Here is a 13775-nt window from a genome sequence, read left to right as displayed (position 1 = left end):
TATTGAATCTGCACTGCACTAAGAATAAAATATTCTTCCTGAGGTACGCTGCACAGAATTGATTTGCAGTACTAATCCAGCACATTACCTTCAATTCAATGCATTTTCATTTTTGCTAATGATTTCTAGCATAGATATTTGATGAGGTTTTAAAATGATTAAGGTTTTTACTGGGGTGAATAAGGAAAGATTTGTTTTGCTCAGGGTGACAGTGACGTGGAATCATTAATTCAAGATTATCACAGTGGGGAAGAGGTTAGGAAAAATTCTTTAGGTGGAGAGTTGTTAAAAGTATGGAATTCTTTTCTATAAGGAATAGGTAAAACAGAGAAAATTAGACAAACATTGAGGCAGAAAAACATACAAGGCTCTGGATAAAGAGGAAGGTAGTGGGATCTCAGCTTTTGGACTGCTCTAATATCAGTATAAGAAAACATCAGTGGTTCCTTAGAAACATATTCATATAACTTACCAAGCAGAAGGAAACTGATTTGCCTATTTTGCAGTTACCAGCTCTTAACTTGGAGCTGTCTAATCAAGGAAATATCTACAACAGACCCAAATCTTTAACACTCTTTAAGAGCCAGATGCAACAATTTTGTAACTGTCAGCTGGCTTCATTCTCATTTTATGAGGCTGCTAGCATCTGGTTCTTTGCTGCTTGAGCAAGTATTCCACTTACAGGAAGCCTATTCTAATGAGGGGACAAAGTTTATATCTGAAAATCAAGCTCAGCTGGTCACCCTTGCGTCATGTGTGCACCCCAGTGTTCTCATCTCAAAATTTAAGCTTACATTTAATTGTTTCATGCACATAGCAAGCCACTTTCTGTTACACATTGCAATATAGGTCTTTTGCTATCATTTAAAAACTGGATGTTTCCTTTCTGCAACACCTGAGAGCTTATTGTTCAAAATATTTTCTATCCATTCCTTTTAAAAAAAGAAATGCTGTAAAGGTGAGATGATGGATTAAAGTCCATTGTAGAGCTAAGTTAGAGTTCTGAATTAAGAGACTCTCAGGCTGAACTGAGATATGATCTGAGCTCTGGGTTCTAAAATAGCTGAATGAATAATTGAGATTTGGACTGTCTTAGATTGTAAGCTTAGAGGTAGAGGAAATAACAGCAAATTAGGCCCCAAAGAGGTCCTGAAATTCAGTTTTTCCTGCAGGGCAGTGGAATTAACAAATCAGCCTACACTATTTCAATGATTTTAAAAATGTTATCCAGTTTTGAATGAGCCATGTATTTTCCTGTTAAATATTGGATAGTCCAAAGCCGGTCTTTGGAACCTGCCACAAGCTCCTTATCCTCGCCTCCATTCTGTTCCCTTCCCTGGCCACTGTCTCAGGCTGAGACAGACTGTTCGCAGCCTAAGTATTCTCAAACCGTGGTTCTGATCCCATATTCTCTCCATCAGAAAGACTTCAGGCTTCCAACGTAGTAACATTATTTACTTCTGCCCCTTAAACCACTCAAGCTGTCCTCTTGTGTCCCGGTGTTACAAGTCTTGGAAGTGTAACTGCAATGTGCCGCCTGTCTTATTTTACATGAGCTGTGCATCCACTGTTACTTTGTATGTACTGTAGACTTGTACTGTAATGTGTGTATCATCTGTTTTCATTGATATAACATCTAATCTCATTTAAGCACGAGCTCCATATTTAATAGTTTCGTGAATCCGCTTTAAACCATAAAATGTAACTTCAGCAATCACATTATGATTTTGTTTTCCAGGTGATTTACCCAAACAAATAAAAGTGAAGAAACTGATGAAGCTTAGGACACTGGACACAAAGCCAGGTAATGAAGGTTTGGCCTTTACTTTGGGATCCTTCTCAAGTCATGCCTACAGCTTATTAGACTATACAAGGATTACTTTGTCTTGTCAGGGGTATCTGAAAATTAAGGTGGAGTATCACAGCCAGACACTGACCTTTCACTTTTGAAATTTGAGTTCAAATCCAGAGTTCAAATCCAGTCCAGATGCCGTAGATGAAGATCTCCTCCTCCTGATGAGGACATGGTAGTGCAGTGAGGCAAACACGATCCTTTCATCGCCCAGACCTCTCCCTGATCAGTCTGATTTCATTTTAGGAGATCAAGTGATTGAACCAACAGGAATCAAGAAGATTGGAAATCAAGATTCACAGGTGTTGTGGAAGGCAGTTTTGGCAAGAGATTGCTTTCCCTTCCAATGCTTTAGAGATTCAGTGAGAGGAATTCTCATTGCATGATAAGTGAGTCAGATAACATTCTAATAAAGGAAGTCTTAGATGACAGTAACAGTAAAACAATCACATGTGACATAGAATCAAAGCATGATACAGCACAGAAGCAGGCCATTCGGCCCATCGTGTCTGCATGCGCTTTGGCAAAGCGACCCAATTCGTAGCACTCCCTTGTTTTTTCCTCATAGCCCTGTCAATTTTACCCCTTCAATTATTTATCCCATTCCCTTTTGAAAGCTGCTATTTAAAGCAGTGCGTTCCAGATCATAACAATTCGTTCCTTTTTTTTCCACCTGTCACCTCTAGTTTTTTCTCCCCAATTACCTTAAATCTGTGTCCAACCCTCCTACAGGAAACAGTTTTTCTTTATTTACTCTATCAAAACCCTTCATGACCTGTAACACCTCTATCAAGTCTCCTCTTAACCTACATTGCTACAAGGAGAACAATCAAAGTTTCTCCAGTCTCTCCACGTAACTGAAGCCTTTCATTTCCGGTACCATTCTAGTAACTCTCCTCTGCACACCCTCTGAGGCCTTGACATCATTCCTATAGTGTGGTGCCCAGAATTGGATATAATACACCAGCTGGTGCCTAACCAGTGATTTCTGAAAGTTTAGCATAACTTCCTTGCTTTTGTTTTTTATTCCTCTGTTTATAAAGTCAATACAGATGAGTGCAATGTGTTGCACACAGGGGGAAAAAAAACAATATTTATTGCAGTGACTATGTATTCCTATAATGAACAAAAGTACAAAATGTCAGGCTGGATTAAGAGGCTACCATGTCAGAATGTCATGGGTTCAAGGTCCACTCTGGAAGTACAGAATCTAGACTGACACTTCAGCACCGTAATGAAGGAGCACTACATTGTTGGGGGGCAGTACTGAGGGAATGCTGTGCTGTCAGATTGTGCTAACAAGGGCGCCTCTTTACCATTTCAACAGTCACCCATGGGCATGAAACAGATGCCTGATTGATGTTCGCCCCTCTAGGCCAGTGTAGGATCAGGGGAACAATTGGGCTTTTCTAGAGTAGGAAGAGACAGGGAAACTTGCGTGTTATTTTGTGGAGCCTGCGTGTTTCTCTGACCTCTTTCCCTCAGGCCTCCTCTGTTGTATCATCGGATTTTGCTGAGAGGAGCATTCTCACTGCTTGCTCTGGCCTGATTGGATGGATGCCTCTGTGTCCAACAAAAGATCCTAGAAAAGTAGAGCAGAGCAGAAAAGGGTGGAAAATTCACCAACTCCACTGTAACTCTGCTATGTCTGCTGAGTGGTGAATGCTTTTCGGATGAGACATTAAACTGAGTTCTCAGCTGCTCTGTCAGGTGATGTATAAGAACCCACAGCACTATTCAGAGCAGAACTGTCCTGGCCAAAATTTATCATTCACTAAAACAGATTATCTGGTCATTTATCTCATTGCGGTGTGTAAGACCTTGCTGTGCACAACTTGATTGCCATGTTTCCTCATTATCAACAATATCTACAGTTCAAAAAAAAGTTATTTGTTTCTTTCATTCATTCTTTCTTTCCATTGCTTTGTGACTCCCTATCATAATAACTAGTCTACAATGGGAGGAGAAACTATTCTAATGGAAAATTGGATAAATATTTGAAGTAGAAGAAAATGCAAGGCTATAGGGAGAGTGTGGGGCAGTGAAGATTTAGTTTGGCATTAATTCAGAGCTATAGGGAGCATCAGGGCTGTGGAATTAGTTTTGGATTGGTACAGCAATAGGGGAAGAGAGTCGAACAATGGGATTAATTTAGGATTGATACAGGGCTATGAGGAGAGTGAGGCAGTAGGATTAGTTTGGAAACGATACAGGATTATTGGGAGAATGCAAAGCAGTGGGATTAGTTTGGGATTGATACAGGGCTATGAGAAGAGAGTGGGGCTGTGCGATTAGTTTCTGATTGTTTTAGAGACATGGTGAGAGAGAATGGGGCAGTGAGATTTATTTTTGATTGCTTTACCAAAGAGTTGCTATAGACCCAATACAGCAAAAGGTTCCTATGGTCCAGCTCTCCTCTACTAATTCAGTTTAATGAACAAATACAGCCACTCAAATACTGTCACTTAAATGCCCCTTGACTGATTTGCCGAAGCTTGCTGGATCTGAATAATTGATAAGGATTCAAAAATTATTAACTACCCTACAGATAATTGAAGCAATCGGACAACATGTATACATTTTGGATATGTGCTTGGGACCTTGTATGTAACTTTGGAAACAGACAAGCAAGCAATACTAATAGTGATTTAGGTTGGAATAGTCAGTTAACTTGTAAATTCTTTGGGCCAAATTCTGGAAAAATAACTTGAGTTCACGACTCACGCCATTATGCACACATTGGCCAACAAATTCAGGGGATTAAGAGATATGCTGTAAAATTTCCAGAATTAGTGTTCCATTTACGTTGCTCCATAGTTTGCTTCACACAAACAGCACCTCGTCCTCAACTACCCCGTTTACAACCTGCAAATCTAACAGATTAATTACCCATTAAACTTGCCTGAGAAATTTACGGTTTGTAATCAACAGTATATGTACCTTCTTACCAATGTAATAATTGTTAATGTAATGACAATCAATCACTCTGGCCCAAAAAGGGAACAGTTTAAACAATTAAAGAGTCTCATTCCTGCATGTGTAAATTGTTAGAAATTTTCAAAATTTCAGACTTCTAAATTCTAACTCATTTACTTACTTTTCCTTTCTCTCTTTCCCTGTTTATTTCTTTATCTGCACATAATCCACCCCCACTTCGTCGGTCTTCTGTTTCTCACTCCTTAAATCTCATTGATTAAGGAGATACACTGTTGGTCCTGTCATTCACTAAGATCCCAGATATCCCGCTCTCCTCACCATACCATGATCATCTTGCACTCCCAGCAAGTTGTGACACAAAGTGAAAGGTGCTGGAAACTTGCCTATCTAATGGCTAACACAGTGAGATGTCCTGCTTCAGCAAGATTTGGCTCTGTATCAATTGTAACAGATTTGAAGGAACTGCTGCCAAGAGAGATCAGTTTTGTCTTGTAACTTTCGAATTTGATGCTCATGAGTGATGCCAATGCATTACTTGCGAGGATTGAATCTGCACTTACTTCTGAAGTGACAGTGTGTCAGCACCCTGTTTTGGGAACCACTGCAATGTTGGATAACAGTGTTGTGTCCTTCCAGAGTGATGCTCCATCGCAACAGATGTGCATTTTGTCACAAGTCGACTATAACCACATTAAGGGATTGTGCTCAGAATACATCATAAATGCAGTTCCATGTAAGTAGGGCTGTAGCCTCTGCAGCATCAGAATCATTTAAACATTAATTTTCAATTTTAGAATAAACCATCTCTTGAGGCAGTAACCTGCAATTTAGGTAAACAATTCTTGTCCTTCCACAAGTTGATTTACTTCACTTCAAGCTGGACTGATACTTCAATCTAATGCATAGGTGTGGAGGATGAAGCTTGAGCATTGTTGGGAGAAGCAAGTGCATGGTTTGTACTTGGTACCAATCTTTCAAAAGCCCTTTTTGCCTGGGCTGATCCAACCACTTGACTGGGCTTCATTTTGTGGGTTAACTTAGTTAATGGTGAAGCTTTGTTATCAGATAACCAAGGAACACTTGACCATGGGCAGACCAAATACATGATGGAATCAACCTTCAGTATAAAACCTGAACCATACCATGGTTGTATTTGTTTTTTAACCTTAATTATGAACCATGCTTTGTTCAACTGGGTAGTGACATTATTGAAATGTCCTTCCCAGGTCTGACTGAAAATGACTCTATCATTGCATGCATTGTTGAGATAATCATCAGTCCCTGTCAGATTGGAATCTACTAGCTGTTGGAATGTGACACATTCTGAAGGACAAAGTCTGTAAACTTGGATACCTTTTGCAGGACTGCAGTTCTATTGCTTCATATATGATTGATTCCAACATGTACCACCACTTGTGGTTGTTCCCACTCCTTCTCCAAAACCTTGTGCCTCTTGTTCCTTTGTGTACCTACACTCTAACACCTGGAAGATAATGGACCATTGGTTTTGGCTACAAAGCGCATGTCTGTTTGCCTGACTATGCAATTTTATTTGGCTACATTTCACTTAAACCTCCTTTGGCAAGCACTTACTCGATGGACAAAAACAGAATTACCTGGAAAAACTCAGCAGGTCTGGCAGCATCGGTGGAGAAGAAATCAGTTAACGTTTCGAGTCTTCATGACCCTTCGGCAGAACTGAGTATAGTTAGGAGAAAAGTGAAATATAAGCTGGTCTAAGGTGGGGGGGCGGGGGGAGAGAGAAGTTGAGGGTGTGGTGATTGTGGAGATAAGCAAGCAGTGGTAGGAGCAGATAATCAAAAGATGTCACAGACAAAAGGATCAAAGAGGTGTTGATGGTGGTGATATTGTCTAGGAAAAGTGCTAATTAAGAATGGAAGACAGGATACTCAAGGTACAGCTCTAGTGGGGGTGGGGTGGAAAGACTAACAAAGTTTTAGTTTTAGATTTAAAAATAATGGAAATAGGTGGGTAAAGGAGATTCTATATAAATTATTGAAAAAAAAGGGAGGGGGGAGAAACGGGGTGGGGATGGGGGGAGGGGGAGTTTAAGATCTAAAGTTGTTGAATTCAATATTCAGCCCGGAAGGCTGTAAAGTGCCTAGTCGGAAGATGAGGTGCTGTTCCTCCAGTTTGCGTTGGGCTTCACTGGAACAATGCAGCAAGCCAAGGACAGACATGTGGGCAAGAGAACAGGGTGGAGTGTTAAAATGGCAAGCGACAGGGAGGTTTGGGTCTTTCTTGCGGACAGACCGCAGGTGTTCTGCAAAGCGGTCGCCCAGTTTGCGTTTGGTCTCTCCAATGTAGAGGAGACCGCATTGGGAGCAACGAATGCAGTAGACTAAGTTAGGGGAAATGCAAGTGAAATGCTGCTTCACTTGGAAGGAGTGTTTGGGCCCTTGGACGGTGAGGAGAGAGGAAGTGAAGGGGCAGGTGTTGCATCTTCTGCGTGGGCATGGGAAGGTGCCATAGGTGGGGGTTGAGGAGTAGGGGGTGATGGAGGAGTGGACCAGGGTGTCCCGGAGGGAACGATCCCTACGGAATGCCGTCGGGGGGGTGAAGGGAAGATGTGTTTGGTGGTGGCATCATGCTGGAGTTGGCGGAAATGGCGGAGGATGATCCTTTGAATGCGGAGGCTGGTGGGGACCCTATCATGTTTCTGGGAAGGAGGAGAAGGCGTGAGGGAGGATGCGCGGGATATGGGCCAGACACGGTTGAGGGCCCTGTCATCTTCCGACTAGGCACTTTACAGCCTTCCGGGCTGAATATTGAATTCAACAACTTTAGATCTTAAACTCCCCCTCCCCCCATCCCCACCCCGTTTCTCCCCCCTCCCTTTTTTTTCAATAATTTATATAGAATCTCCTTTTCCCACCTATTTCCATTATTTTTAAATCTAAAACTAAAACTTTGTTAGTCTTTCCACCCCACCCCCACTAGAGCTGTACCTTGAGTATCCTGTCTTCCATTCTTAATTAGCACTTTTCCTAGACAATATCACCACCTTCAACACCTCTTTGATCCTTTTGTCTGTGACATCTTTTGATTATCTGCTCCTATCACTGCTTGCTTATCTCCACAATCACCACACCCTCAACTTCTCTCTCCCCCCGCCCCCCCCCACCTTAGACCAGCTTATATTTCACTTTTCTCCTAACTATACTCAGTTCTGCCGAAGGGTCATGAAGACTTGAAACGTTAACTGATTTCTTCTCCACCGATGCTGTCAGACCTGCTGAGTTTTTCCAGGTAATTCTGTTTTTGTTTTGGATTTCCAGCATCCGCAGTAGCTTTTAGCTTTTTGTTTTTATTACTTACTCGATGGTGCCATCACATTGTGAGCAGCTAACCTCAATTACCATATTGCAATTGTCACACATATTCAACTGAACACCTTCTTTTGAATGATAAACTTGGGTCAGTTGGTGTAAGAAATTAGCAGTGCCCTGAATGGGGATGTACTAGATGCCTACATTTGTTTTGTTCAACCTTGCTTCCAACAACTGGTTTGTTTATGTTAATATTTAAATTACCAAATGCTAATTAAAACACACATTAGTTAGATAGAAACTGTTACCATTGGCAGAAAGATCGAGAACCAGAGGACTCCAATATAAGGCTAATGGCCAAAGAACCATTGGCAACATGAGGAAAAGGTTATTTATGCAGCAAGTGGTTCGCATTTGGAATTCACTGCCTGAGTGTGGTTGAGGCAGATTCAGTTGTGACTTTCCATAAGGAATAGGATAAGCATCTGAAGAGAGAAATTTGCAGGGGTACGGGGAAAGGGCTCAGGAGTGGGACTAGTTGATTTGCTCTTGTCGAGAGCCAGCATGGACATGACAGGCCAAATGGCCTCCTTTCTGTGCTGTAACCATTTTATGATTCTAAGTTAACCTCTTCTTCAAGAGTGCTTTCAGCACAGAGCTTGGTGAGGGTTAGGTGAATCTCCTAAACAGAGTGGCAACAGGAACATATTGACAGTAGGAATTCGTGAAGGGGGATGGAAGTGCTAAGGAATTTAAATCAAGGGACAATATAAATAAGTAAATAATCTAATTAATTAGAACAATTACTTTTATTATTCTATCATGGGATGTGGGCATCATTTGTTGCCTATCCTTAATTGCCCTTGAGAAGGTGCTGGTGAGCCGCTGTCTTGAATATTACAATCCCATCAGGTGCAAGTACATCCACAGTGCTGTTAGGAAGGGAGTTCCAGGATCTTGATTCAGTAACAGTGAAGGATCAGTGATATAGTTCCAAATCAGGATGGTGTGTGGCTTTCAGGGCAACTTGCAGGTGTTGGTGTTCCCCTGCACCTGCTGCTCTTCTAGGTGGTGGAGGTCACAGGTTTGGAAGGGGCTGTTGAAGGAGCCTTGGTGAATTACTGCATTGAATCTTGTATATGTACATACTGCTGCCATGTGTGTTGGTGGTGGAGGGAGTTATTGCTTAAGTTGGTGATTGAGGGTGCCAATCAAGTGGGCTGCTTTGTCCTGGTTGGTGCCTGCCTTTTGAGCACAGCTGGAGCAGCACTCATCCAGGCAAGTGCAGAGTATTCCATCACACTCCTGACTCGTGCCTTGTAAATGGTGGATTGGATTAGGGGAGTCAGGAGGTGAGTTACTCACCTCAGAATTCCTAGCCTCTGACCTGCTTTTGTGGCCATAGTATTTATATGGCTGGCCCAGATCAGTTTCTGGTCTGTGGTAACCCACAGTGATAGTGGGTCATTCAGCAATGGTAATGGCATTAAATGTCAAGGTTAAATTGTTTTTTCCAATAATTTATATAGATTTTTCTTTTCCCACCTACTTCCATTATTTTTAAGTGTATTTCCATCCATTGTTTTATCTCTACCTTTTAGCCTATTTCGATCCCTTCCCCCCACCCCACCCCCACTAGGGCTATCTGTACCTTGCTCGTCCTGCTTTCTACCCTTAATTAGCACATTCCTTTAGATAATATCACTATCTTCAGCACCTCTTTGTCCTTTTGTCTGTGACATCTTTTGGTTATCTCCACCTATCACTGGCCCTCTATCCAGCTCTTCTTGTTCCACCCCCCATAAATCAGCTTATATTTCACCTCTCTTCTATTTTTACTTAGTTCTGTTGAAGGTTCATTCGGACTCGAAACATTAACTGTGCTCCTCTCCGCAGATGCTGCCAGACCTGCTGAGTTTTTCCAGGTATTTTTGTTTTTGTTTTGGATTTCCAGCATCTGCAGTTTTTTGCTTTTATTTTTGCTTTTAAATTTTCTCTTGTTGGAAATGGCCATTGCCAAGCTCTTATGCGGCATGAATGTTACTAAGGAGTTACAATTCAAAATAGCTAAGTAGAGGATACCAACATGAAAGTGATACAAATTACATTAAATAGAAATCTGGTATACATCAGTTTTTTCTTCTCCAGCTAGCATCCTTGGTTTTTCGAGGCTCACCAAACCACACCTTATGCTGTGATTTTACTATGGGGGCAGGGTGAGTAGGTAGGCCGGAATGGTGATCGAACCCTGTGCTGTTGGCATTGCTCTGAACCACACACTAATCGTCTAGCCAACTGAACTAACCAGCTCTTTCCCCCTACGCCCCACCATCGCCTATACATAAATATTCAAATAAATAGGATAAGGGACTACTGAACTAAAAACAAATAAGTAGATCAACTTTTAAACAAAATGATGACACCAAATGATGAAACAAAATGCTTCCTGCAATTCTTGTGCCCATGTAGGAACTCCAGGTGCTTCGTGTGTCCTGGAGAGTCGCATATGCAGGAAATATTTCCAGTTGCATAAACTCAAACTTGGTTTTGGAGCTTGAGGAGCAACTGAAGTTGCTGCATTTGGGAAGATGAGAATTTCCTGGAGTGCATGTTCAAGGAAGTGATCATTCTGCAGCTACGTTGTGTTCAGAAGGATAGTAAGTGCTGAACAGTTGGTTGTGGGGGAGGGGGCTGCTGGTGGAGGCGAAGTGCTAAGGGCATTGCTGGAAGTCATAGTCTGTACTGGAACTAATGACATAGGATAAGATCCTTTAGATAATGTTTCAGGAGTTAGGAATAAAGCTCAGAACTGGTCCTCAAAAGCAGTAATCTATGGATAACTCTCAATGCCATGTGCTGGTGAGTATAGGAACAGTGTGATAACACATGTTAGCATGTGGCTGGAGCATTGTTCAGAAGGGAGAACTTCAAATCCCTAGGCCATTAGGACAAATTGTCAGGAGGGAGGGACTTGTACAAGATGGAGGCATTGCACTTCAGCAGGGCTGGGACCAGTCTCCTCCCAGGAGGATAATTAGTGCTGTGGGGGAGAATTTAAACTAATTTAGTGGAGGGGGACTTGAATCAGCATGAAGCATTGGAGAGGAAATACAAGAGGTACAGGGGACTTAGAGAGGCAACAGCATTAGAATGAAGAGTAGTTCATATATAGGATGGATAAGACAGAGGGCCGGAAATAAGAAGCAGACTAAGATGGGTGTAGAGTGCACGTGTGTAAATGCTAGAACGTGGAAAATAAGATCAGTGAATTACAGGGACAAGTCTCCACAAGGGATTATGATATAGTGGCAGTCTGAGTCAGTGGAAAAGGGAACTGGCTCAGATGTATTGCAATCAAAGGTTAGCTGTTAAAATGGTAAATGAGCAATGGGAGGACTTCAAAGGGAAATAGTTTGGGTGCAGACTAGAACACATACCCACGAGAGGAATAGGAAGGACATCCAAAGCTAGGTGTTTGATAAATATTGGATCTTTAGTATAGTAGAGAACCAAACAAAAAGGTTCAAAAATCCAACAAAAGGTACAGGGCAGAACCAGAAAAATAAATAAGAGGGACAAAGAAAGTATATGAAAATAGATTTGTGGGTAAAGGAACTCAAAAGTCTTTTACAAACACATAAATAGTAAGAGGCTAGTCAAAGGAAGGGTGGGGCTGATTAAGGCCCTAAAAAAAATCATCTTGTTGAGGCAGAGGACATAGTTGAGGTACTAAATGAGTGCTTTGCATCTGTCATCAATAAAGAAAAACATGCTGCTAATGTCACAGTAAAGGAGGAGGCCTTAAACAAATTGGATGAGATAAAAACAAAGAAGAAAGAGATACTTAAAGTTGGTAGTGCTATTCCTCTCGTGGGTAGAAAAGCCACCTGGCTGGATGGAATGCATTCTAGGTTGCTGAGGGAAAAGTGAATAATTGAGGAGGCTCTTACCAAAGACTTCAATCATGCTTGGACATGGGAGTGATGCCAGAGCACTGGAGGATAGTAAATGTTGTATCTTGTATAAAGAATGGGAGAGGAAAAGCCTAACGATTATAGACCAGTTGGTGGTGAGTCATTAATCAGGGACGAAATTAATTGTCTCTTGGAAAAATATGGGTTAATAATGAAAACCAGCACTGATTTGTTAAAGGCCAATTGTGTTTGACCAACTTGATAGGGATCTTTGAAGCAGTGGAGAAAGCTGATGAGGATATCGCTGTTGATGTTATGTAGATGGACTTCCAAAAGATGCTTGATTGATGTCCTTATTTTTATAGAATACTTCAATATTATTCAAAGTCGACACAAGAATAACGACAAAACTGATGAGAAAATAATGTTTTGTGGATAAAAAGAGCACACGGACATAAGGTTTTTAATATAATAGCAGCAAGCATTCCATGTTGTTTATGGAATCATAGAGTCATACAGCACAAAAGGAGGCTATTCAGCCTGTTGTGCAGCTCTTTGAAAGTAGTATCCAATTAGTTAAACTTTTAGGAGAGACTGAAAACCTCAGGTAAAAACTTTACTGAAGCCATTTAAATACACAAATGACAATAAGCTAGATAAATGTAATCATATCCTGAAGTAACTAACTGTTTTATTCAACCTTTATTTAGAACATGAGAGATTTCAGTTACTGAGGAGAAAATACTTAATTCATTCACGGGATGTGGGCATCACTGGCCACATCAAGGCCAGCCATCCTTTATTGTCCTTGAGAAGGTGGTGGTGAGCCACCTTCTTGAATACAGCTATGTAGCTTGCCTGGACCATTTTAGATGGCAGTTAAGAGTCAGCCATATTGCTGTAGATCTGGAGTCACATATAAGTCAGATCAGGTGAAAAAAAGGACACTGGTGATCCAGAAGGGGTTTTATGAAGATCTTGTAGTTTACATGGTTACCATTACCATTACTAGCTGTTTATTCCAGACTTACTTGATTAATTGAATTTAAATACCCAAGCTGCCATAGTGGGATTTGAGCTAATGTTCCTGGATCATTAATCCAGAGCTCTGGATTACTAGTTCCATACATAACCGCAATGCTACGATGTCCTCCATGAAAATATGAAGTTATCTTTTGTGGTAACCCGGTGAGCAGATTGCATAACAACAGTGGAGACTTTATGTGGACAAAATCCATTACAAAGGTGGACATAAGAATGCGTAATGGAAAAAATGTTGACACGAAAGGATTATAAAATGCAACATAGGAAGCCAAATTGTGCAAATACCAAATGAACCCAGATGAAAGTTTTTTTTTTAGTTTTATCTCCCCAAAGAAAATAAATAAAAGCTATTTAAAACATATTTTCCCTCCTTTCTCTACAGGTATCTACACATCTTACAAAACTTTTTTGCACAAGGACAAGGCACTTATTAAACGACTTTTAAAGGTAAATCATAATTGTTTTAATGTGAGACCAGACCAATGATCTTGGCATGTATCATTGATTCCTTTGATAAGATATGAGATCCCAGTGACTCTATTTTCTCCCCAAGCTAGAAGATGCTGAGGTCAGTGGCATTCCTGTCACTATGTTTTAGAATCATATGGCATAGCACAAAAAGAAGACATTCAGCCCATCATACCTATGCTAATTCTTTGAGAGTTGTCTACACATCCCATTTTAAATTGTGATTTTCAGATACTCCAGTAATTCTCTTTTAAAAGCTACAGTGAAAGC

General features: G+C 41.0%; 1 protein-coding gene across 11 annotated transcripts in view; it reads left to right on the top strand.

The window, feature by feature from the left end:
• The window catches only part of dennd6b (DENN/MADD domain containing 6B), a 105896-nt gene that overhangs the window by 62361 nt on the left and 29760 nt on the right, over nt 1–13775 (top strand). For all 11 annotated transcript variants that reach the window (XR_013578107.1, XR_013578106.1, XM_078553173.1 and 8 more), the window contains 2 exons: nt 1739–1804; nt 13420–13484. Coding sequence is in view for 9 of the 11 variants with exons in the window: in XM_078553173.1 (XP_078409299.1) it covers nt 1739–1804; nt 13420–13484 (131 nt within the window). In the remaining 2 variants the exon portion in view is untranslated. The remainder of the gene's footprint in view (nt 1–1738; nt 1805–13419; nt 13485–13775) is intronic.

The sequence above is a fragment of the Cetorhinus maximus genome, chromosome 12, assembly GCF_964194155.1.
Source record: "Cetorhinus maximus chromosome 12, sCetMax3.hap1.1, whole genome shotgun sequence".
Classification (NCBI taxonomy): Eukaryota; Metazoa; Chordata; class Chondrichthyes; order Lamniformes; family Cetorhinidae; genus Cetorhinus; species Cetorhinus maximus.
The sequence above is the reverse complement of the archived record's forward strand: the minus strand, read 5'-3'. Positions and strand labels throughout refer to the sequence as shown.